Below are 26454 nucleotides of genomic sequence, written 5' to 3'. Positions count from 1 at the left end.
CATGTAAATCATTCTGTGCAAAAATTAACTAACATAAGTTTATTAACGAACATTTAGAAATTATCAAGCGTTGACAAAAAATTATTAAACTTAAATTCTCTTTATAATTATAATCACAACAATGTTCAATCTTATGAGGAAACCTATATCTTATGCTGTATATCCACACTTTTATGGATGTAAGATGAGGAGAAGGGTATATAAGGATAACATGAAGTGAGATATTACTTACAAAACAAACAAACATGCAGTTTACCAAATATTAACGAAAAGAGAAAACAACAGAATTTTTTACAATCCGAATCCTCTGTAGGTGTTTATTCAATTATATACAAGGAGTGAAAAATGGATGACTGGAGACGGGACTCGAACCCGTGATCTTCAGCATGCCGTACCGGTGCGATAATCACTACGCTACCCAGTCCGCTTCCCAGAACAGCCATACACTCTGTCACTCAGTTTATGACTGTTCAAAGAGACAGTGCCGAAGATCCCGGGTTCAGTCATTCACTTTTTTTCACTCTTTATATATCAAAGATGTAGTTTGTTTCTTAAAACAAATGAATATCGTTTTATATTGTAAAACTCGGTAGACTTCCAAACCATGCGAATTTAATACCGAAACCGGAAATAATATATCTATAACTTCCGATTGTAGCAGAGGGATAAAGCCAGAGGTGGAAACCTATTCTTTGAACAATGAATCCATATCAATAAGCCATTTCTTACTATTTTTTTTACCATTTTGCTGTATGGAGATTAATATTCAACCCGAAAGTATTATAAAATTTCTACCAGTACCGGCTTTAATTGAGAGAAGTAAGGATAGAAACGAAATCTGTTCTTGGTAATTCTGAATCGATCCCAGAAAACTGCTTCTCGCTATCTATTACCATATTTGCTTCACAGTGATCAACGTGCAAATAGGAAAATGATTGCTTTCTACAAGAACAAAAAGTTAATGGAGGAGATGAAAGCTATTTTTGGGACGAAGAAAAAAAAAAGTTTTTTGCTATTTCTTACTATTTTTATCCTGACATCTGTCAACAGACGGACATGACCGTTCTACAAGGCTACTTGTACTTGTGAATAACATAATTGGAAGTCTGGGGAAAAAAGAAAATAGTGTTTAAGCTTACATGCATGTTTATTTTCTTTTTGTATATATTGTTATATTGTTTTTGTAAAAATAGAATGTTTTCATAAATAATTCTTACAAGAAGTATAAAAATATGTTGAAATAATACATCTCTACAGCTTTAACATAATTTTGCGATATTCCCTTCCTGTTCAGAAAAAGGTTAGTTGTTAGAAATGGGTTCTAATCTACTATAATATAAATTCCTTGCACTGAAAAATAAACATATAAATTCCTTGCGCTGAAAAGTAAACATACAAATTCCTTGTGCTGAAAAGTAAGCATTCACATTTCTTGTGCTGAAAAGTAAGCATCCACATTTCTTGTGCTGAAAAGTAAACATACACATTCCTTGTGTTGAAAAGTAAACATACACATTCCTTACGCTGAAAAGTAAACATACACATTCCTTGTGCTGAAAAGTAAACAAATTGACAATACTCACGGGTACAATGGCAGATGGCAGAAAATTAATGTTTAAACGCATTACAGTGGTTCGGATTTCACCTTAAGTTATAGATTTATGTCTTATATGGCCTTGATGCTGAAAAGGAGAAATAAAGAGACAAACAAACTGAACCATACCTCCTTAATTCATTTTCCTTGCTCTTTAAAGCCATGTTGAACAGCGTCCTCTTAATAAATGAATTGCTAACCTCTGACTGGACTTTATCATATATTCTGTTCAGAAGACGAGGAACTGCAGGCATAATGGTGGGTTTTAATATCTTCATGTCGTCTGACAATTTCTTAATATCCCCTGAGAAGTAACCAATAGCACCACCAACCATAAATAATCCAGTCTAAAATAAAATAAGAAATAATAAAACATATATATATATACCTGTATAAACCAAGTTGAGGTGTAATTCAATAGTTATAAATCCACAATACTGAAAAACAAAAACCAATCACTCAGATTTAACATTATTATTACTATATGAACTTCGATAATGTTTATGAATCAAATGGACAACTGTGTTTTCAGATTACTTTCAAATGAAGAGAATAAGTAAATGTACATTTATTTAAAATGCTAATGCACTTACAATTTTTTTTTTCTTACGGTAACCAGCTGCAGAAAATAGTATTTAACTTCTTGCTTTCATGAGTTCGACAACTGTATCTTTTCATAACTTCCACAAACCATATCTTTCCAACTTTTACTTGCAATTGTTTACTTCTTCGCTTAATTTATTGTTTCAAATAATATTGCAAATACATAATTCTAATATCTTCTGATATTCTATCTAATATACATGTATGTTATTATATATATTAGGAATAATTATATATTATTAGCTTGGTAAGTCTCAGATCTCGTAGATATTATAATTCGAGAAAGTATATAGTTCTGTATCTTGCAACAGGTCGTATGTTAAGAATCAGAACTTTACAGGAGAGCACAAAGACCTTCTCATTTTATATAGTTTTGAATAGCATAGAACACAATTCAATTCTTCGTAACTCTGCTTCTACTAGTATTTTAGTACAGTACATACAGTATTTTACCAGGTAATGAAACAAGTGTCAGCTCACCTGCTGATATTAATAGAAAGACCCTAATTTTAACATACGACATGTTGTTGCAAGATATAGAATGATATAATAAACTCCGTGTCATTTTACGAAGCATTCAGAAAGGTTGATTTGGAGTTTACGATGTTGTAAAAGTAAATATATTGAGGTGGTGTGTAATTGTTATCAAACCTACATAGAAATTATGAAGAAGAACATCTATAATAGAAGCAAGGAACGTGAGACTACACCACTAATTACAATAAACAAAACAAAAAAATCTATCTTTTCAGTATTGCATCAAACATTCCGTAGCAATTGAACTACTGAACGATTCCCAATTATTATCTAGTTCAATATTAATGGATATGAAAACACTGTTATTCGATGAACAAAGTTGGGAGCTGTCTTATATTCAGCGCATTGTGTTTTACATGTAGTTAAGTTATCCCATTTCAGAAGCAGACTGGTTTACAAGGTTATTAATTTTGACTTTACGTAATGAAGATACCTTTTTCCTTCACACTAGTAGAAAAACAAATATGGAATATGCAACAGTTTAAGAAATAATCCCAGAATAATAACATGCTCGTCAATGTTGACAGAAATAAGCCCAGAGTAATAACATGCTCGTCAATGTTGACAAAAATAATCCCAGAGTGAAAACATGCTCGTCAATGTTGACAGAAATAATTCCAGAATATAATAACATGCTCGTCAATGTTGACGGAAATAATCCCAGAGTAATAACATTCTCGTCAATGTTGACAGAAATAAGGCTACGAAATTCTATAGCTTTTCTAAACAGACATTCACTCAGGCATCACTCAGGTAAACAAACTCTGATGTTTGATAGAAAATAGTGCATTGAAAAACATACCTTAGTGCAGAGTTTGTAAAATTGAGGTTGGGACTTCGTGAAAGGAGGTAAAAATCATAAATGTGATTAGGAGTCTAGTAGCAGAATATTTTTTAAAAAATGGATTATTTTGAATTTATTTTCATAGACATACAGCATATATGGCATTATTATTATTATTATTATTATTATTATTATTATTATTATTATTATTATTATTATTATTATTATTATTATTATTATTATTATTATTATTATTATTATTTGTGTACATCTTTATTAAATACAGCAAAGAATATTAAATAAAAGTTTAAAAAGAAAAGAATAAAAGAAGAATGAAATGTAGACAAGCAAGAAAAATGCAGATACAACAAAAATTGCATAAATACAATTCAAAATTAGGGTTACTCATACCTACAACTGTAAACGATCAGCAGCAGTGACTAAAAAACTTATTACAAACCGAAAATTACTTATAGGAGTCGCTAGTAAGAGGATGTGATAAAAGAGGGCCGTGATATAAAATAGGTTGAAATAGGCTGCGTTAGCGTATTATAAATATACAATTATTCAAATTTATACTGGTATGATAGCTTATTGCATGGTTTTATTCCCTCGACCAGGATTGTGTGATTCGATTTTATTAGCGGACATATTGGTAAATATAAATGTATATATGTTTTGGTATTGTATGAATAAAAATTCGTGTTCCTTTTTTTAAAAAAAAAATATTTAGTGAATGTATATTTAAAATTGTTTCCAAAATATATATACAGATGGAAGACGTAATATCTTGAGGCTCTGCGGGCGCAGTAGCAGAGATTAAAAAAAAAAAAAATCAAAAGCAGCTTCTATCTGCAGAATGAAAATACTTCTCATTGCAGCACATTTTTTCCAAAATATATTTCCGTATGTTAACAGAGAATGGAAAATTGTATGATTGACAATTCTGAAGTTGGTGCTTGATAATATTTGGTTGAATTTAGAAGATAAAAATATCCCTTTGTATAACGTCTAAGTATTCTTTAACAATGGGGAACCACGCAAACATTTTATCAAGTAGTATTTTCTACGTGCTAAATAGTAAATGGATCAATCATGACGTATTTCTATCAGTTTTCTGTCATTATTTCAATTCCGATGGGTTCCAAACACATAAGGTACAAATGAAATATACAATGGTTATATTTTGATTGATCAATTAATATTATAATGAAAAAGAGAATGCAATTTTTAATTTTCCGAAAGAAGGAATTAAAAATGAATAAAAGATGGGAAGGAAAGGAAATATATTTACATGAAAATGAAGCGAAACACACCGGTCTATGGTACTTATGCCTATGCATCTAGCAGACGTATTGTTTGGAATCGAAAATACGACTTTTGAAATCTTGCACACTCAGTTTTACAATGCAGATGATGAAATTGCTTAATTCATACATTACACAGAGATTTTTTTGTGTTATTCTGTGATCTTCACCATATTATTATTATTATTATTATTATTATTATTATTATTATTATTATTATTATTATTATTATTATTATTATTATTATTATTATTATTATTATTATTATTAATAATAATAATAATAATAATAATAATAATAATAATAATAATAATAATAATAATAATAATAAAATCAATGCAAAGGTGCACTCTGATAATATAGTCTACGTTAACTTTTTTAAACATTAAGAAGTCAAACTTAAAATTAAAAATTACAATGCAATAACTACTGCAATAACTACTGCAATAACTGCAATAAGATACATTATAAATTCTGAATTAAAACCTCGTACTAAATTGTGTACGGTACTTACTGTAGTTTATTAAAAGCCATGACATTAAAATATGCTTCTGTCACTAGGTTGAAATAAAAGTTTAGTCTTCGTACCATATATTTGAACTTTCAGATTTACATTTTTCAAACATATCCTGAACTATAGATATTATCAGGTATTTTTTATAACAAATGTTTAGTCAATCAGTTTTCTCTTGTTCATCATTGGTTCCAATTTCAAATATATTCTTCAGTAATCTGACGTAATACAGTAGTACCTGAGTCCCAAGTTAAAACATAATATTCTAATAAAACATTTTTACACCGTTTCAATATTATGTATAAATATTTATGGTACGGTGTTCAAAATTATCGATACATGTACTAATTTTGATCTTGCTAGGAGTTTATATAAATATATGTAGATGTCTGGTTGACAGAAGGCAGGCCATTGTTTAAACACGAACCGAATTAATTTTTTTTGCTTCATTACATATGTTTTGTATGTTATCAATAAATAATAATAATAACTATAATAATAAGTAAAAATTAAGTGAGGATTGATGATCAACATTAAACATATTATTTCTTAACGTTTATGTCAGACTATGACCTTGGCGAATTTAGAAGCACGAAGGGAAATAAGTCTAGTTTTCGACAATGTCGGCATTAGTTAGAGATTAAAAGCAAAAATTATTAAAGTAACAAAGATGATAGTATATGATTCAAATATATGCATTAACGTAATAATACTTTTGCATGTGTCCTAAATTCCATTCCATTGTTCTTACTGTAATTTGTTCTGTATATTTGTTACCACAAAATTTACACAATATTGTAGAGTTGTTTATAAAATTTGTAACAACTGTAATTTGCAAATTGAGCGCCAAAACAATTTCGTTCCCGTATTTTGCCATAATCTATCAGGGTATGATGCTTACTTATTTGTAAAAGAATTGCGATGTACTCTAGGTAAAATTAATGTCATATCACAATCTGAAGAAAAATATATTTATTTCTTAAGCAAACTGTAATGTTTTTACCTCACAACAACGTTCCAACATATGAGCTAAAGGTAGGAATGAGATCATAATATCGTTACGAGTTGGTTTGTGTTCACCAAGCTGCATCAACACTGCACACACTGCTGAAACTACATTCTCGTGGCTTAACATCACACCTTTGGGGTTTCCAGTTGTACCAGACGTGTAACAAATTGTACAAATATCTCCCGGTTTTGGAGGCTGCAAAGAATATAAACAGTACATATTAGAACAGTTAAAACGTTAACGTAAATATTTCATTCCGTAAAATTAAATAAGATATTTCATTTTGCTATAAAAGCAAATGAAAGCAAATGAAATGCTTATATTCTTTGGACAAGAAAAAACAGTTTTAGGAACAAAGTTAGGGAATCAACATTTTCTCTGATTTTCATGCTTCATTTGATTTTAGTTTTTTATAAATTGATATCACAAGTATATTATATTGTCACCCTCAGATGATCTAACAAAATCTTTATCAAACATACTACTAGTAGATTTCAATAACATACTAAGTGCGAAAAAGTGACTGACTGGGCCAAGACTTAAACTCGGAATCTCTGGCATACCATGCAGATGCGTTAACCACTACGCTTCCCAGAACAGACAAACACCTTCTCACTGCTGTAGTCGGTGCTCTCCGCTCAGACCGCATGGCCTGTACCAAAGCCTAGCTGTGTGCTTGGACAATCCAGCGTCCATATAATGAGAACATCTTTTGACGGTTGTGATCTCATACATTAATGAAAGGATGAATCAACCAATTTAAATTTATTTTTACACAGGAAATCATCTGTATGTGCGAACTCAATAACATACAAAGAGTGAAAACGTAATTGATTGCATTCCGGGTTCCACGGTATGCCGAAGATCCCGGGGTCGAGTCTTAGTCCAGTCGCTATTCTAGAAATTCAAAATTTAGAATTTATTCAATGAGAAGCTTATGAGACGATTTGTGTATTGTATAGGACCTTAATAAAAGCACTTTTACGAATCTTAATAGGTACAGTAGATATGATTTGTGTATTGTATAGGATCTTAATAAAAATCTTTTGTGAATTTTAACAGGTACGGTAGAATCAGTGATGGTGGTGGGAACGGGAGCCAGCATCTTTGCCAACAGCCCAGTCTTAAACCAGATATAAACACAATAAAACATTTAGTAAAATAACTCTTTTGATATTCCATCTATCAGGCACGTAGCCAGGGGGGATCCAGGGGGTCCGGACCCCCCTTCCTTCGAGACCAGAAATAAAAAAAAATAAGGAAGGATGAAACAAAAAGAAACGAGAAAAAGAAGAATCAGTGTTAAAAATAAAAAGCTACACCAAGCTTTTGGTTACTCTTTCTTATGAGGAGATTAGTATTATTAGGAGCGAACGAGCAGGATATCCTGAAAAAATCAGAGAATTTGAAATTTCTAGAAAAGTTACGGAATTCTCACAATTTCTGCTACTAGTCAGGAAAATTTCAAGGTTTCGAAAACATAGTGCCGTTCTGTAATAGTGTTTTCCTTTTTTTCTCATAATTTTTCGTCATCGCTTCTCTACAGCATCAAACATGTTATTTCAGAAACAGTTTTCTACTGCTCCTTTAACCTCTCATTTGGAACAGACAGTAGTAGACGGAATATTGAAAACAAAAAAGTTAATGTGGAAAGAAAGTTCTGTTAACATTTAATTTTAAATAGAAAAGAACGCAGATATTGTAAAATATTTTACAAGACAATATTGGGTATGTACTTTTTATAATGGTGAATGTGTACTTTTTATAATAGTTGAGGTCATAATGAAAGGAAAATTGTTATATTTGAATGAACAGAGCAAGAAATGCAGATATTTGTAAAATCTTTTTCAATGCTTTTTTTTTTCTACTCGAGATTTCTTCATAGTTTGTTATTAAAATACTTAATAACGTATCCTCAATTTATTGTCCTAACAAATTAATATATGTTGCCAGTAAATTGTTTAGATTGATCAAGCTCCTGGGCCTTAAGTATTTCATGTCAAGCCCCCCCCCCCTCCCTATTACGAAATCCTGGCTAAACGAATCACTATATGTTGCCAGTAAAATAGTTTAGAATGATCGAGCCTTTGGTGTGGCGACCACAGTATTTCATGTGACGAACCCCCCCCCCCCCTTTCCCTTTACGAAATCCTGGCTACGTGCCTGAAGTCTAATAAAATAAACACGAATGAAATATCAAGAATGTTACTTGTTGAATTACAAACATGTATCACAAAAATTACGTTGTACAGTAAAATACAGTATTATACAGTAAAACATATTAACGTTGTTACATTGAAGAAACTACAATTTTCCCTAACACATACATTATTTATTACTTTACTTATTATCTTTAAGTTGGTCTTTATGGGTCTTGAAGCTTGGTAGTTTTTTTTTTTTTTTTTTTTTTTTTCCACTTTTATTGTTGACAAGTTAACAACAGATCACATTCTGTTCTCAATGAAGATTTTTCACTTATCTTGTATAATTTATCAAGAACATCTTGCCAAAAATAAATAAATAAATAAATAATGAACTAGGGAACTTTTCAAATTTGAAGCACGTTCTACTAACGAAGAACACATATAAAAGCGCCAAATTTTAATCTTTATTTTGAACTACTATTGTAATAAAATTATTATCTAGGCGCATGAGAGGATGATTCAAATTAACAAAGAACTGGTTACTTATCAGTAAGTCCTCCCGTGGGGAACTAGACATTCTCCACACGTTTCGGAACAACAAGGTAGTTCCGTCTTCAATGGTAAGGTAAGAAGAATAAAAGTGGATGAGAGAAATATTGTATGGAGAAAGGAATACATACCACCAAATAAATATAACGTGAGAGATGGGTATTGAAAACCACAAGTAGAGCACAGTGGACGAAAGAAGGAACGAGCTAAGTTGAAGGAAGCACGATGTCAATGTTATGTCAGTATTGCCAGATCCAAAATATACGCCAATTCGGTAAGTAATCAGATTCTATCAATGCTGCCAAAATTCAGATTTAAAGATTTATATTTATTACTAAAAAAAAAAAAAAAATGAAATGAAATCTTTAAGTCCCACGATTATGCCGGTTAGGCTAAAGGAGACGGTGATGATGAGAGATGAGTAAAATGGTGGAATGAAGAAAATGTGAGGAAACGGGAGAACCCCAAGAAAACCCACGAGCATGGTGTTTGTCCACCACAAAATCTACACGGCGCGAGCTGCGATCGAACCAGAGACCCCAAGCACCGGAGGTGAACGCTCTACCGCTGAGCCACCGCGCCCCCTATTTATTACTTAAAGAAAGATTCTTTAATCTCCAGTTGTTTTTTTGTTTTTGCTGAACCTATTACATTAACCTGCTTTATATTGTGTTTATGTTGTTATATTCTTTCAAGTGATGCGTCAAAATATACATCTGGTTACCCTTGATGTATATTTTAGATCTAAAAATAGTGACGTAACATGGAATCGCCCTTCCTTCAACTCAGCTCATTCTTTCCTAATGTGCTTTGCTCGTGGTATTTTAGCATCCTTCACGTTACTATATTTATTCTTTCTATGGTGTGTATTCCTCTTTCCAAACCTTTTTTCTCTTATCCGTTTTTATCGTTGTTACCTTACCACTGAAAACGGAACTAGCTTGTTGTTCCGAAACGTGTGGAGAGTGTCTAGTTTCCCCACGAGAGGATTTATTGGTAAGTAATCAATTCTTTGATAAGAGCCTGACGTACTATAAATAAAAGAAAATTTACCATTTTGCTTTCGCTTGTTTTTCATAAGTGAAAGGAGATAATAAAATACAACTTACCACAATCATAGATAATGTTACTCTACAACAGAAAATACGAACCTGAAGTAGTTTCAGTGTTGCCATCCATGTAAATTACAGTGTTGCCAGAATAACATCTCCCCCAAAACCTAAGTTAAGGCAGCGACTAGAGGAACGAACTCAACTGAATTTCATTACGTATCATGTTGTTTTGGTATCCTGTGAACTACTTTTTAAATAACATTATTATTTAATTTTAATAACTGTCTATTAAAACTATTTCGTTTATTATAAACTAAATAAAACTATTATTTAAAAAGTAGTTCACACGATTCCAAGATAACATGATACGTTATCAAATGCAGTTGAGTTCGTTCCTCTAGTTCCTACCTTAACTTAGATTTTGGGGAAAGTGTTATTCTGGCAATACTGTAATTTCTAAGGATGGCAGCACTGAAAATTCTTGAGGTTCATATTTTCTGTTGTAGAATAACATTATCTATGATTGTGATAAGTTGCATTTCATTATCTCCTTTCACTTATGAAAAACAAGTACAAAAAGAAAACCATGGTAAATTTTCTATTACTTTTGGTAAGACATGCTCTTAATTTACTATTGCAATAATTGTCACAGTTTTCAAATATTCAGAGTTATTCTCTTGCAGATGTATTTGCTAAGTCATCACAATAAGATAAGATTGCCTATTTCAACAATCAACATCAAGTGCAGATCTTACAAAGAACCTGATATACCGTAAAGTGAATGCTTAAAAAAAATCTACCTACTACTTCTCTATTACTTTTCGCTGCTCCTAGTCGCTCCACATCTTCAAATCTGAAGATCTCAATGCCTTTGTTTTTCGCTCTTTGTATTGTTGCTAGTCGGACTTCTTTAATAGTTATAAGCTTTCGTAGACATTTTGGGGATTTATCCAACAGGAGATTGCACTTGGCATCGCTCTCACACACAACGATGCTGATATCAGCTGGAAAATATATGAACAATGTTTCATCTTCAACATTTACGAGAAGTCATAACAAGGAGAAAATACTTTTATTTTACTTGCTAAAATTAAAATAAGATTATAGTATTACTTGTTTCTGCCCACGATTATTCCAATCTCCGTTGCTACCAATCAGTTTTAGATATGAAAATTAACTTATGTTGGCAAGATTCTTGTAAAAGGTGATTTTTTTTAGAGGTGGAGAACTTTAAACTTGCAACACTGTTTTCTGTGACAGCTGATGTAGTTCTCGGTTGTTTTGAGGTTAGTTTGGCAATTCATCATGAATAGATTCACGCCGGAGCAATGTTTGGAAATTATGCAAATTTATTTTGAAAATCATGGTTCAATTCGACAAACTCAATCGGGCATTACGTGCGTTTTACGTTGCTCATAACAGGGGCGGCTTTAGGATTTTAATTTTAGGTAGGCCCGCTCCCTTGCTTATGAATACATATACGCATTTGATTGATTATTAACCGTAGGAAATTACTTTTACAGAAGTGGTTGAAGCAATTTGTTAAATAATTATCTACCATTAATATAAATAGTGGAATATATATTTACTCTTTATTGTAGTATCTTTTAACATTTATATATGTGTATTTCAAAATTTTTGGGTAGGCCAGTGCCTACCCGGCCTACCTGCTAAAGCCGCCACTATCTAATAATCGTTCATCAGAGGATTAATTCGAGAAACTATGGATCGCTTTCGCAATACGTTTACTTTAAACGATAATACGCATCCGGTGGTATCATTGGTCCATATGTCTTCAAAAATGATGCTGGTCAGAGCGCTACAGTCAAAAGTAAGCAGTACAGAGACATTGTTACTAACGTTTTCGTGCCTCAATTGAAAGACATTAATGTTACTGACATGTGGTTTGAGCAGGTCGGCGCCACTTGCCACACAGTGCGCGCCACAATTAATTTACTGAAAGAAACATCTGACGAACAATTAATTTCATGAATTGTACCTGTTAACTGGCACCTCGTTCGTGCCATTTGACGCCATTAGATTATTTTCTCTGGGGATATGCAAAGCCGCATGTCTTCGCCGAGAAACTAGAAACAATTGAGCACTTGGAAGCCAACAGTCGACGCGTAATTGACGAAATACAGCCTGATTTACTGCGACGAGTGTGTGAAAATTTGACCTCCAGATTACGCCATGTACACGCCAGCCGCGGTGGCCACATGCCTGAAATCATATTCAAACATTAATGCCATAAAATGACCTATCAAATACAGAAAATTTTACAGATATTATAAACATTTTTCTGTGTTTTATTTCAACATAAAGTTCTCCGCCTCTAAAAGGAACGCCTGTTACTTTACCGATCTAATTTACAAGAGGTTCATAACAACTGAAAACAAAAATTAATCAATCAATTAATATTTAATCTTAATGAAGTATGTTGCTGTTTTGAATTTAAGTTTATGTACCCAACCTATAATTTAGATTTAAAACATATATCACGACAAGCATATATCATAATCTGTTTTATTATGCACAGATTACCAACGAGGACAAGAAGTTAAGAAATACTATTTGATACTAATTTGTTTTAAGTTTACAAAAGCTTTACATAGTCACTATATTATGCAAAATTCCATGTGGGTTTTTATTATGTCAATAATATTAGTTTAACGATGGAATGATGTTTAATCCGTCATTTAAATAAATAATAATAATGGGTGAGATTAAAAAGGAAAATATTCCATATATAATCTTACCAAGCCAATTGCAAGAATTACTTACATCAAAGAGATATTTACATTTTTATATGTATTATACAATATATTTAGCTCTTTTAATGATATGCATTGAAATAATATTATGCATCCTAAACACAATATTTTAAATGCATAACAGAGTTCTCAGTGCTATGTATATTCACATATAATAAAAGTATTATACTATCTTGTAATAGTCATGCATCGTAATCTGGATAATAGAGTACATTTTAATTGGCAAAATGAAAATTTGAAAGATACAACGATGCTATATCATCACAATTTTGTAATTATGTATTTTTTGTGCTTTTATGTATTCAAGCCTGACATGTTTTATACCATTTGTATATTTCCATACATAATGTAATCGTCACATGAGAAAGTCAGATTGATTTCGGTCTGGATACCAGCTTCATCGATCAACCACGAGAACAGAGATCTATGCAGCTGTTAATGATGTCATGCGAGCAGCAGTGGAGGCAAATCCAATGCAAACTGTTGAAGAACTAGCCAGCGAACTCCATGTTCATCTATTTTACAATTTATCTTCATCTGCAGTAGCTCCGGTTACCCCATGAGTTAACGCACCAACAGAAGCACCAACGGCTGGACCCACCTGCAGTTTCCTACTTACCCATCACAGACATGAGCCATTTCTGAACAGAATCGTGATAAGAGATTAAAAAAAAAAAAAAAAAAAAAAAAAAAAGTGGATCCTCTACCTTAACATACATGCAAATGTGAGTGGATATTTAAAGGGGGCGCAGGAACTACACCAAAACAAGATCTTCACCGCTGCAAATCGATGTTCAGTGTTAGAATACCCGTGGGATAATACATTTTGACCAGACCTATAATAATAATAATAATAATAAAGAATTTTATTGTCGTTAAGCTATACATAGCAATAGACAACGTCAAAATGAGATACAATATTGATACGTAAGTATAAATAAATAATGATATATAACTAAATTAATGATGAAATGACATTACAAAATAAATTACAATAACAATATACATTTTAAATACAAGCTCAACATGAGATTACAAAATACGTTACACTTCTATTGAACAATTAAAATACTCCTGTAATGAATAAAAGGGCGTTGCAACTAACCAATTGTATAACTTACTTTTAAATCTATCTATATGTTCATCTTTTAGTGATGCAGGCAACTTGTTATACAGTTTTATTCCAACTGTCTCATAACTGTTCAATGATTTGGACAATCGTTGATATGGGACATTTATGAATTTACTGCTTCTAGTATTATACGAGTGGATGTCTTGCCTGAGTTGTAAATTTTGGTGATTACTTTTTATATAGAGGAGTACTGTGTAAATGTATAGATTGATTATTGTCATAATTTTAAGATTGATAAACAAAGGTCTGCAATGAGCTAATTTGTCTACGTTTGAAATAATTCTGATGGCCTTTTTCTGTATTAAAAGAATGCTATTTACATGATAATTGTTACCCCAAAATAATATACCATACAAAATTATACTTTGAAAAAAAGCAAAGTAAGCCGATCTGACATAGTTATCAGGAACATGATTTTTTAGTTGTTTTAGCAGATATATTACTCTTGAGAGTCTTCCAGAAATATAATTAATATGCTGTTCCCACGATAACTTGTTGTCAATATATATACCTAGGAACTTCACACATGTTGAGTTATTCTCAGCAGGCACTTCTTTTAGACTAAAAGTCATATGTTGAGTTTTATTCTCGTTAAGTAAAAAACCATTAGCCTTAAACCAAATCACAACCTGATCCCAAGTATTTTCAGTTATAGAATTAAGTCTACTAAGATCAGGACTAGTATTTAGGAAGGTCGTATCGTCAGCATATAGTATAGAGTAAGCAGATAAAAAGTAAGGTAGATCATTTATCATTAGTAAAAATAGAAGTGGCCCAAGTACTGAACCTTGGGGTACTCCGTATTTAACTGATGCAATACCAGATTTATTGTTATTTACAAAAACAATTTGTTTACGGTTTTCTAAGTAAGACTTGAATAATCTAAAACTTAAACCCTTGATACCGTAGTACTCTAATTTTTTAAGGAGAATTGTGTGTTCAACACAATCAAAGGCTTTGCTTAAATCACAAAATGTTGCCTGAACAAAATCCTTGTTTTCAAACCCTCTAATAACCCTCTTTACCAACGAATCAATCGCTCCAACAGTAGATCTACCCTTTACAAAACCAAATTGTGAATCACTAATTAGGTTATACTTATCAAGATAATCACATAACTGCATATGTATCACAGTTTCAAGAATTTTTGAGAAGACTGGTACCAGAGAAATTGGTCGATAACTAGATGGACAATTCTCGGGTCCCTTTTTATATACAGGCACAACTCGTGATAATTTTAAAACTTCGGGGAAGATTCCCTGTGTTAGACATTGGTTAATGCAATGTGTAAGCGGCAGAACAATACAATCAATAACTTTTTTAATTAGATTACTCGACAATCCATAAACATCAACACTGTTTGAACACTTAAAGTTATTTACAATGTTGAGAACTACTTGGGGAGATATATTTCTGAATACAAAACTATCGTGTATAGGATTTACAGATTGTTCCATTAGATTGACTGCTGTTACATCAGGTTTGTCAATATTATTGTGTACTTCATCTACAGAATTTACGAAATAATTACTAAAATCTTCTGGATTGGGGTAAAGACAGTCCTGATTACTCTTAACTATAGAATTAATTACATTCCAAGCTTGTTTACACTTATTAACAGACGATTCGATTTTTGCCGAAGTATACTGCTTTCTCGCTTCATTAACAGCTTGCTTATATGTATTCCTAGCTTTCAGATAGACTGACCTAGTTACATCATTTTTCTCTCTCCTATATTTGTTTAAATGTAACATCACCTCATACTTCATTGAGTAAAGTTGAGGGGTATACCACGTGGAATTATTTTCTTTATGTGGCTTTTTAAGTAGGCTCCGATTAACTTTACAAATTCTTTGTGGGATGAAGATGTCAAAGTTATAGAGAAACAAATTCAAGAAGCGTTCAAACAGTGCATTAGAGTCATTGTAATTCGACAGCAATTGAAACCAATTCATGTTGCAGAGTGAACTCTTAAACTCAGATATTTTACCTTCAGTGATTGGCCTAGAGACAACTATTTTACATTCTGTGGACAAGATATCAACCTCCTTACTTAATAGTGCGTTATCCAATTTTACCCATACACAATCATGATCAGAAAAAGGAAATATTGATACATCACAATGAATTTGACATAAATTGAAATTTATAAATATGTTATCAAGACAAGCTAGACCTCTTGTTGGCTTCATATTTGTAATACCATAATTAAATTGCCTTAACAAATTGTTTAATTCAGCTACACTGTTCTTTGTTGTTGTTACGTCAAAATCAGAGTTTAGATCACCACCTATGACTATCTTAAAATTTCTAAAACTAGGCCTACTCAATAAGTTTAGCAGTTCCTCGAGCCTATCTAGAAAGACTATTGAATTACCGTTTGGGGATCTGTATAGTGATACGAAAACCAACTTAAGACAATTAATAATGATACCTGTGGCTTCGAAATCGATTTCAGTACATAGAAAGTCAAGGTCTAATTTCTTACACTTAAGTGAGAGCTTGTCTCTTACACAAATAGCTACCCCACCGTGACCACGGTGATTCCTACAGAAACTATTAACAAGTACATAGTCATCTAATTTATTAAACACAATTTCATCCTCTTTGCACCAATGTTCACTTAAACCTAAGACATCTAAATTATTCTCATTCCCAAAGTCATTTAAAACTACATGTTTATTATTGATCCCTTGAACATTTAAATATCCCACTTTAAAATCAATAGCGTGACTTTGTTTTACATTATCCTGTTGTGCTATAACCGCTTGCACATTTTTGGCTAAGTCCGCATCATTAAACTCTTTTGATCTAAAAAATTAGCATGAGCTAGAGGTATTGCATTACCTGAGGTAGTAGATTGTGAGATTATGAGCTGGACAAATTTATTACACATAAGGTGCTTCCCATTGCTGTTTAAATGTAGCCCATGTCTTGTGAAATGTGACCTATCTAGCGACTGCAAATCAACGTACTTTACATTTGGGAAAAACTTACATACCTTTGCTATTTTACGATTGGTACAATTCAGTAGTATATTTACACATGAACTCTCTACCAGATCATGTCTGTATGGAATTCCCACTACAAACACATTAGTCTTTGTTAACGTACACAGCACCTCGTACAAGTTTCGCACTGCCCCCTGACCCTCATTCCTTGCCACATCATTTCCTCCCGCAATCACAATTAATGTATCTTTCATGGTCATGTTTTGGGAAAGCAATACACAATCTTTCAACACTTCGCTGGTTCCGGCCCCAGGCTTCGTAATGCAGCTCACATCATAACTTGACTGTAGTTTTTCTTGTAGTAGGTTAGCTATATTTCTAGCATGACTATCTCCAAGAATCAAAACGCGTCGTTTGTCACTTAATTGCAATTTACTCGGAGTTACTTCTTTTTTTACCTCGGAGTTTTGTTTCACTTCTTGGGCGACGTTCTTTTGTTTCTTTTCACTTTTCTTCCCTATGTGTAAACGATTATGCTTTTGAGATGAAAATTTCCCTTGCACATTGACCGTTGTTTTTCTTGAGTGTGCAAGGGTACAGTTCTTCCTTGCACTTGAATTTTCTACTACTTCACTGTATAGAACATCAAACTTATTGTTCACTGGTACAGAATATAACGTTGTAGACAGATCTCCTTCATTCAGCGTATTACCTTTTTCAAATACTATGTTTTCTGCTCCCCTTTTGTTATGTCGTACCTGTGTCTTATCGTGTCCAGCAGTATGCTGTACTACAGAGTCAATTTGTATACTTACTTCGTTAAGTTTCTTTTTTAACTCCGTGTTTTCAACTTTCAGAGATTGCACATCACACTTTAAAGCACATAGTTCTTCATATAACACACTTAGTATTTCAGGTGTGTTACATTTGCATTCAACACTTTCCAATACACATTGATTGTCACCTGTCACTGTTGAACTGGAATTTAGCATTTTTCTTGACGTTGCTCTTGTGATAATTGTATTTTTGTTTCTAATTTTAATTTCACATGGTTTACATACCTTTTGAGCACTATTTGTTTCGGTTTTGTCACAAATATCACACTTAATTTTATTCTCTACACGGGAAGCCTCAAAACTTTTACCTACCAGTGCCGCCATGATGATATGATGTATGATGTATGACCAGACAATCAATCTTCCTACCACGTAACCAGACAATCAATGCATATGTCAGCAACTTGAATACAGACTGCATTATTGGATAAACGTCCTGCTCTGGTTCATCGCAAGGGTGTGCTCATTTATGATGATAGTGCTCGCCCACACATGACAAGAAGGACATGCGCTAAGATCGAGAGATGTGGTAGGAAGAAAATCCTCCACCAGATCTTGCACTGTATTTTCTTGCACGGTCTTTTCACCAGATCTTGCACTGTATTTTTCGCATCCTGCCAAACCGCCTTTCCGAGAAAACACTGGAAGATGGAGATTACGTGCGTCGAACAGTGACTCAATTCTTTGCCTCCAAAACAGATGACTTCTTCTAGCGAGATATTCAACAACTGGTTGACAGGTGTCAGAGTGTTATTGAGTTCGATGGAGATTATTTTTCTGGCTAACGGTAATTTCCAGGTAAGTTTTTGTTCCTTTCCTCACGGTGTAACAATACGACATTACTTATGAAATAACCTGGTATATATGCAAGTGCGAAAGGTGAGTCGGGTTACCGAAACTATTGACCAATCTAAATTTATGACTTCCATATGAGTAGCAACATTTTTGACTCGTCATCTGTTATATTTCTACCATTCTAGCCTAAAATAATACCTAATAAATAAATAAATAAATAAATAAATAAATAAATAAATAAATAAATAAATAAAGAACTTACTTTGGGTGATAATGTATGCACAGGCATCTGGTCCTAACGTATCATACAATGGGACAATGACCATGGAAAAACAATATGCACCTTGTTCCGTGAGAATCCATTCTGGGCAATTTTGACTGTACACACCAACGTATGTTGTTGGAGAAGGGGAAAGTCCTAAGGCCACCAACCCAGAACCAAAGTTTTTGGCTCGTAACAAAGCTTCATTATAATGAAGCCACTGATAAGGCTTATTAGGCTCATGCCAACCAAGGCAAATGGAATTATCTGCAAAACAACAAAATTCCTTCATTAGTTAAAAGGCGTAACTTAATCATATTTCGTAATTTCTAACCGTAGAGATAATAGTCTCATTAAAGCATTCATGCCGCTCCAAATGTTTCTCATATTACTAATCATTAACAACTATCTATACCAAATCCTAGATTTACATATAAACCAATTGAAAATGCTCCAAAAGCATTGCCAGAACGAACTTAAAAAGAATTAATTTTTCTTATTAACTTCTACAGGCTTTATACCAATTGTTCTATTTACTTTATTATTATACTCATTAAACAATTCTTGTAATATATCTATCCATTTATAATATAAAAGCCAGTTGAAAATAGTCCAAGAGCATTGCCAGAACGAACTTAAAAAGAATGAATTTTTCTTATTAACTTCTACAGGCTTTATACCAATTGTTCTATGTACTTTATTATTATACTCATTAAACAATTCTTGTAATATATCTATCCATTTATAGTATAAAAGCCAGTTGAGAATAGTCCAAGAGCATTGCCAGAACGAACTTAAAAAGAATTAATATTTCTTATTAACTTTTACAGGCTTTATGTCAATTGTTCTATGTACTTTATTATTATACTCATTAAACAATTCTTGTAATATATCTATCCATTTATAATTACCTTGAGTACTAAATTTTTTCCACATGTTTCGTTTAAGAGTTCTGTTAAAACGTTCTACAATATGTTGTTTTATGAGAACAACAAACATTACAAATACATTTCGCAGATATGCAAAATACTGCAAAGTATAATAATAATTACAACACATATATATTTTAACAAAAGAAACACTGACCAAAGCTTAAAACACTTTATTTGAAATTATAATACCGGTTTCGGATATCTAACATATCCTTCTTCAGACAATATCGAAAATAAATGAAAATACAGACATATATATATAGTCATTGCTATGACAAAGTTTAAATTCTTTAACAGTCATATGCTGTATATATAGTCATTGTATTTTATCCGAAACCGTTATTATAATTTAAAATAAAGTGTGTTTTAAGCTTTGGTAAGTGTTTCTTTTGTTAAAACAATCAATCCAAAGCCATGGATAGTCTTACATATATATTATGTTATACCGGTATTGATATTTTTCACGATATGCATATTATGTTCCGTTATAAACAAACAAGGATCCTGAACTTATAAAAGCAATAACATTTTTTTTTTAATTAAGTTGTCTGTGTTTAAGATACAAACAGATTTAGACCGTGAATTTTGTGATCAACATGTAAAACGACTGTTTAAAGAATATGAAATTAATCATTATATTGCTCAAAATTGAAAAATTCGCAAAATATCATTTCTCTCTCTATGATTTATGGTTCCGAGATATGGCCCCTTAAATTTTCCGAAATACGAACTTCTTTGGCCAATATCTGGGGAACGGTGGCCTGTTGGCCAGTGGCCACCGGTTACTATTTGGTACCAAAATGTTCATCATCCTCTTAGATATTGATCAACTCAACATCAATATGATCTCTCTATGACTTACGGTTCCGGAGATATGGTTCCTTAAATCTCCCGAAATCGGAACTTTTTTTTGGCCAATATCTCGGGAACGGTAAGAGTGACTCGAAAAATTCCTTTACTTCTTTCAGATAGTTTTTGATGCTCTATCGAGTGGAGGGCTCAAAATTGAAAAAAAAAATCGCAAATAACACACACACACACACACACACACACACACACACATATATATATATATATATATATATATATATATATATATATATATATATATATATATATATATATATATATACAGAGAGAGAGAGAAAATTCAGTAACGAACTTTTTAAGTTCGTTGAAAATTCAAGATTGCGATAAAGACAAAAATACTTTCAGTTGCCAACAATATTTTGCAGAGAACTCGAAAAGAAAAAGAGCCCTTTAAACACAAGAGCTGGACCATATGTTCACAAGAAAAAGTGATATATCCTTAAACACTAATTGTATTCGATAATGAGCACGTAATCAATACTAATATTAGGTCATGAAAAATGCGTTTGTAGCTAATAACATTGAAAAGAAAAAAGTATTAGCATGTAGGTTAATATTTACAAGAATTGTTATACATTTTATATCTACATTACAATAATGAGTTCCTTAGACTTTCAAACTATGCTATGCATAAATGTGGGAGATGTTACACAGGGCCGGCTCCAGGAAATTTGCTATCCTGTGCTATAATATCATCTGCCATCCCTTCTTCCCTAGAAAGAACAGCCCCACCATAATTCTAGTAGCGTTAATACAAATATAAAATTCATCAAATAATAATAATAATAATAATAATAATAATAATAATAATAATAATAATAATAATAATAATAATAATAATAATAATAATAATAAGTATGGGAGTCGAAAGGGAGAATGTCGGTAAGAATGCATAAAGTTACAGTACGAGGGGTGACCCAAAAGAAACTGGATTGAAAGTGCGCGGTCGTTTCTAAGTGTAGTAGAGAGTTCTGCCGCTGGGTGGGTCTAGTAGGGATCATGGTGGAAAGACTACAAGGTGGATGCAATGCAGTGCTACATTCTTGTCGCTGTGGCGCATGACGTCATCCTAGTCGCAGACGTGGCAAGCGAGAGTCAGATGAACTTTTAACAAGCGCTTGCTCGCTGGTATCTTATACGCAAACTTCTCTTCTATTTATAGTGATCTTCAACGAAGTAAAAATTTTAGTACAAACAATAATTATATAAACGTAATCTAATCAATCTTAAGCTAAGTGAATTCAAAGGAAGATATTTACAATAGCAAAAGAAACAGCAATACCAGTTCATACGTATTAAACAACTTTGAAGCTTGAACAAGCCAATATTACTCACTACATTTTCTGCTTTTTCTTTCTTTTCTTTTCTTTCTTTCTTTTCTTTTTTTAAATATCTGAAGTAATACACTCGAGTATGTATAGGCCTGAATAATCTATAACACAGTGTGTCGTTAATGCATTTCATTATTATATATTTATGTATGCTCAAGTATATTTTCGTAACACATTGACCAGTTTTGATTTGCTATTATTATTATTTTGCTTGAAAGAGAATTCTTTACTGATGACCCCATATAAATTTTGAGAATATTTCAAGGAAGAATTCATGGTTTTCGTAAACAGAAATGCACGTACGTATATTTTCGTTATGCTGGACAGTTTCTTTTTTAAGAGGTTGCTTCCACGTAAGATTCATCAGAATCTCAGGGGAGGTTAAAAACTTTATTGAGCAGGAACGCACGTATTTAATATTTTAAACATCGTTTTTATTTTTGAAAAAAAAATCTTATTTGAAGTCGCTGATCGCTTATTTATACAATTTGTATTTAAACAAAAGGTTTGGTGAAACTGACAGTTCTCTGAATATTAGTGTCAAAATTTACGCCATAACAAACTGTATTATTAAACATTTGTACGAAATAAAACGTTACATATACTATTGTGTTCTAAAAATATACAGAAATAAATATGTATATACAAAGCACCTCAAACAAAAAAATTGCAACTTGACTATTTCAAGCAAGAAACAAAGTACTAGGAGTAGGTGAAGGAGATGTAGGGGTGTTACGACTAGACTAGAAAACATATAAACCATAAAATTACATAATTTTCTTAGTTTTCTTGATAAGTTTTCTGTTTTCTATCCTGTGGACTAAAGAAGACAAAAGATAAATGCAAGTGAATGATTATGTGGAATTTGGTGGAATGAGAATGCGAGAGTACCCCGAGAAACTTACGGACACGATGTTATGCACCACAAACTCACTTGACCGAGAAGCGGACCAGTATCCCTTGCACCAGAGGTGAGCCTTCTGCCACTGAGCCAGCGTGCTTCCTTGATTGGTTGAGAATCTACCATATTTTTAAATTTACTGCAGTCATTCTTAATCTTGTAATTCTGGAGGGGGCCCCTAAATATGTATATGTAATTATCCAAAGTTATGATTAAAATGAACAAAAATTTCAAAATCTGAGTGTAAAAATGTCCCGACAATGTCGTCCTGACATGGTAGGTGGATACTTTATTCGCTTGATCTAATACATTGTTATATATCTTTGTAACCGTTAATCGTTATTACGAACCTTCCATTCGTTAGTTAATTTGAAGTGCAACGTCCCGTTTTAGCACCGAGGCTACAGGGAATGCAGACCTCCAGAATGAAATGGGACCTGAACTACTTTAACGCGTTCAATGCTCTCCATATGTGTAACTCGAGGGAGGTAAGCCTCCTAGATCATCGTGCCTCCCTTCTCAAGTTACATACCTGCCTCTGTGGGGAAAATTTTGTCTCAATATCTTATGTAGAAGGAAATGATGATAGAAATGATCACCTCTGTCTGTTCCCCTCCCTCATGATTTCGAATCCGGGTCTTGCCTCAAAGTTCGTCTTTTTAAATCATACTATTGGATTTTTGTATGCAGAATTAACACAAGCTACTGTAACCCTATATACTATTATTACATACTATTATTACATACTATTAATACTAAAAAGAAACTACATAATGAAATCGCTTTTTTATAATTTCATTTAACATTGCATTTATTTATTACTTTTATGTAAAACTAACCATATTTTAAGATTATTTTGTCCTATCGCCTGCAAGCTAAAATCCATTTCTGGAGACATTCCCCCTCTTTTTGGGGAAATCTAAAGTATTTTATATTAGTTCCCTTAGTTTTTCTGTAATAATTACTACAGCCGTACGCAGCACAGTTAGAGATTCTCGATATCATTTAAAAGAACAAAGTAACAAAGCATTTCCACTTGTCACTTAAAGCCGCGCCTTTTCCCGTTGTCTCTTGCAAACCAGATGACGTCACAGCCACGACAGCGCTCCAGGCGACATGCGCATGCAACCACCTTGTAGTCTTTCCACCATGGTAGGGATCTTCCCAAATCAGTTGCCTAAGCGGCGTCTGCATAAGATATTAACGTTTGATCGAAGTGTTGATTTTCTCAACTGTTCTCATTTGCGACCTGCGAAATCGTTATGGTAGGTTTAAAAGAACAAAGAGCGTGTTTGAAATTTTGCGCCCTGCTTGAAAAATCGGCAACAGAAGCTTACCAAATGCTTTAACGGACTTTCAAAAAGGATGCTATGAGCAGTACACAAGTTTTCGTGTTGTTTGGGCGCTTTAAACGTGATGAGATGAGTGTTGAAGATCTTGTTTGTTTTGGGCACCCTTCATCATCTCGAAACGACGAAAACATTGAAAAAATCCACCAATCGTCGTTTCAAGATTGACGAATTTTCAGAACAACAGGAATGAGTTGGAACTCGTGTCAACAAATTTTGACTGAAGATTCGAAAATACTTAAGACGTGTTGTTGCTAAATGTGTTAGTCGCCTAGTCACACAGGATGAAAAAAGTATCATCTAATTTTGAGCGAGGACTTGAAAAATTACATTGAAAATGACCCAAACTTTTTGACGTCATAGCATAGAGAGTTGGTGGTGCGGATATGACCCCAAAATCAAGCAAGGATCTAGCCAGGAAAGACCCCCAATTTCTCCCGACCAAAAAAAGTAAGACAAGTAAGATCGAATTTTATGACGATGATATTTTTTTTTAATGATCGTGGATTTATGCACAGGGAATTTGTCCGTCCTGTTCAGACTGTTAACCAGCACTTTTATTTGGAAGTTTTAAGACGTTTGCGGGAGGATATGCGGAGAAAACGCTCGGAATTCTGGCGATCAGGTGACTGGTTGCTTCACCATGATAACGTCCCCACACATTTAGCCTTGTCTGTGAACCACTATTTGGGATCTCAGCGGTGGGCTATCGTTCCCCATCCTCCATATTCGCCAGATATACCCCGTGCGACTTTTTCCTGTTCTCAAGAGTGAAAAAATCTAAAAATGGAAGCTTTTTGATGATGTGGAGGCTGTACCAAGAGCTTAGCAGAGGACACTGGACGATATCAAAGTTAAAGAGTTCCAGAGATGCTTCAATCAAAGAGTTGAGTTGATTTTGAGTTTATCGTCCCGTTCAGCAGCGAGGCTATATGAGACGTGGACCTACTGATTAACGTGGAATCCGAACCACATGAACTCCCGCCGGGAATCGAACCCGGGTCTGCTTCAATCAAAGAGTGAGAAAGAAGACTGCAAAAGCGCATCACATCAAATGGAGAGTACTTTGAAGGAGACTGAAAGAATTTGATAAAATTATTTAGTAAATTATTTTTTTAGAACAAAAATCCAGTTTCTTTTGGGTCTGTCCTCGTATGTATGTCCGGAATTAAGTTTAATTCACTGATACTTATTTTAAATAATACATTTTTCATATATTTCAATTTTGTATATTTTATGTCAGATTTTTACCGTCACCCCGTACAAATGTACGTGTTGCGCATATAGCAGAGTCAGCCTTGGTTTTATAGAACGGATATGTCCCGCCTGTCGACAGGAATCGGAATAATAAGATGTAAGAGAAAGCAAGAAGCGGATTTTCGGAATCGATTCATCGTTTCCTGAATAGGTTCCATCTCCTTCATTAACTCTCTATTCAAACTAGAAGAGGTTGAAATCAACCATTTTTGGGTCTCCGCACTGATGGGCAATAGTGATAAAAACTATAATATGTGTATGTGAAATTATTTTTAAAAATGAGTTTATACACATGGAACCTCGTGAAATGCTCCCTTTTTGACATACATTTTAAATCACCTTCCTTCTGGAGATCTATATTCCTTCCGGAGATCTATAAGAGGTGACCAACTTCCAGGGCCGTGCCGTTGGGGAAGGGCGACGGCCCCGGGCGCCGAAGTAAGGGGGGCGAAAAATTCGAGAGAGAAAAGGAAAAAGATAGAAAAAAATGCTTGGAATATATGTAAGGGGGCGCCTCGTATACTCTCGCCCCGGGCGCTGATTTTCCACGGCACAGCCCTGCCAGCTTCCAAGTAACCAGAAAGAGTAGAGGTCTAATAAAGACACAGTTATTGTGTTGAAACTGTTAAGTGTTTGCGTTTATATATATATATTACATACCCTGGCGCAGTGTGTTGATGGAAACATGACAGGTGTAGTTTCATAATATGGAAACAAGGAAGGCCTGATAAAATATTTGTTAAGAATGCAAGTATTAATACAATAAGCCACAAAACTGATTAACACAATTAGAATAACACAACAATTCCTATAGAAACATCAATATCAATACATAATACAATAAGACATGAAGTCAATGTAGAAGTAATACATAAAAGAATATATTATATAAATAGCTACATAGCTTTCGCATTACGTAAACATAGTTTGCTATTTACAATTTTAATAATTAAGATTCCACAATGTATTAA

The 26454-nt window shown here is 33.1% G+C and overlaps 1 protein-coding gene across 4 annotated transcripts in view; it reads right to left on the bottom strand.

Moving 5' to 3' along the window:
- LOC145686826 (long-chain-fatty-acid--CoA ligase 1) overlaps positions 1-26454 on the bottom strand; it is a 214764-nt gene that overhangs the window by 33817 nt on the left and 154493 nt on the right. For 3 of the 4 annotated variants that reach the window (XM_081760538.1, XM_081760539.1, XM_081760540.1), the window contains 4 exons: positions 18844-19110; positions 10898-11097; positions 6343-6543; positions 1724-1941 (listed from right to left, as the gene is read on the bottom strand). In XM_081760538.1, the coding sequence (XP_081616664.1) occupies positions 1724-1941; positions 6343-6543; positions 10898-11097; positions 18844-19110 (886 nt within the window). Of the gene's footprint in view, positions 1-1723; positions 1942-6342; positions 6544-10897; positions 11098-13574; positions 16802-18843; positions 19111-26454 lie in introns of those variants that run through there. The other variant, XR_014131652.1, reaches the window with a different exon arrangement.

The sequence above is a fragment of the Thermobia domestica genome, chromosome 5 (genome assembly GCF_964235325.1).
Source record: "Thermobia domestica chromosome 5, izTheDome1.hap1.1, whole genome shotgun sequence".
In the NCBI taxonomy this organism is placed as follows: domain Eukaryota; kingdom Metazoa; phylum Arthropoda; class Insecta; order Zygentoma; family Lepismatidae; genus Thermobia; species Thermobia domestica.
The sequence above is the reverse complement of the archived record's forward strand: the minus strand, read 5'-3'. Positions and strand labels throughout refer to the sequence as shown.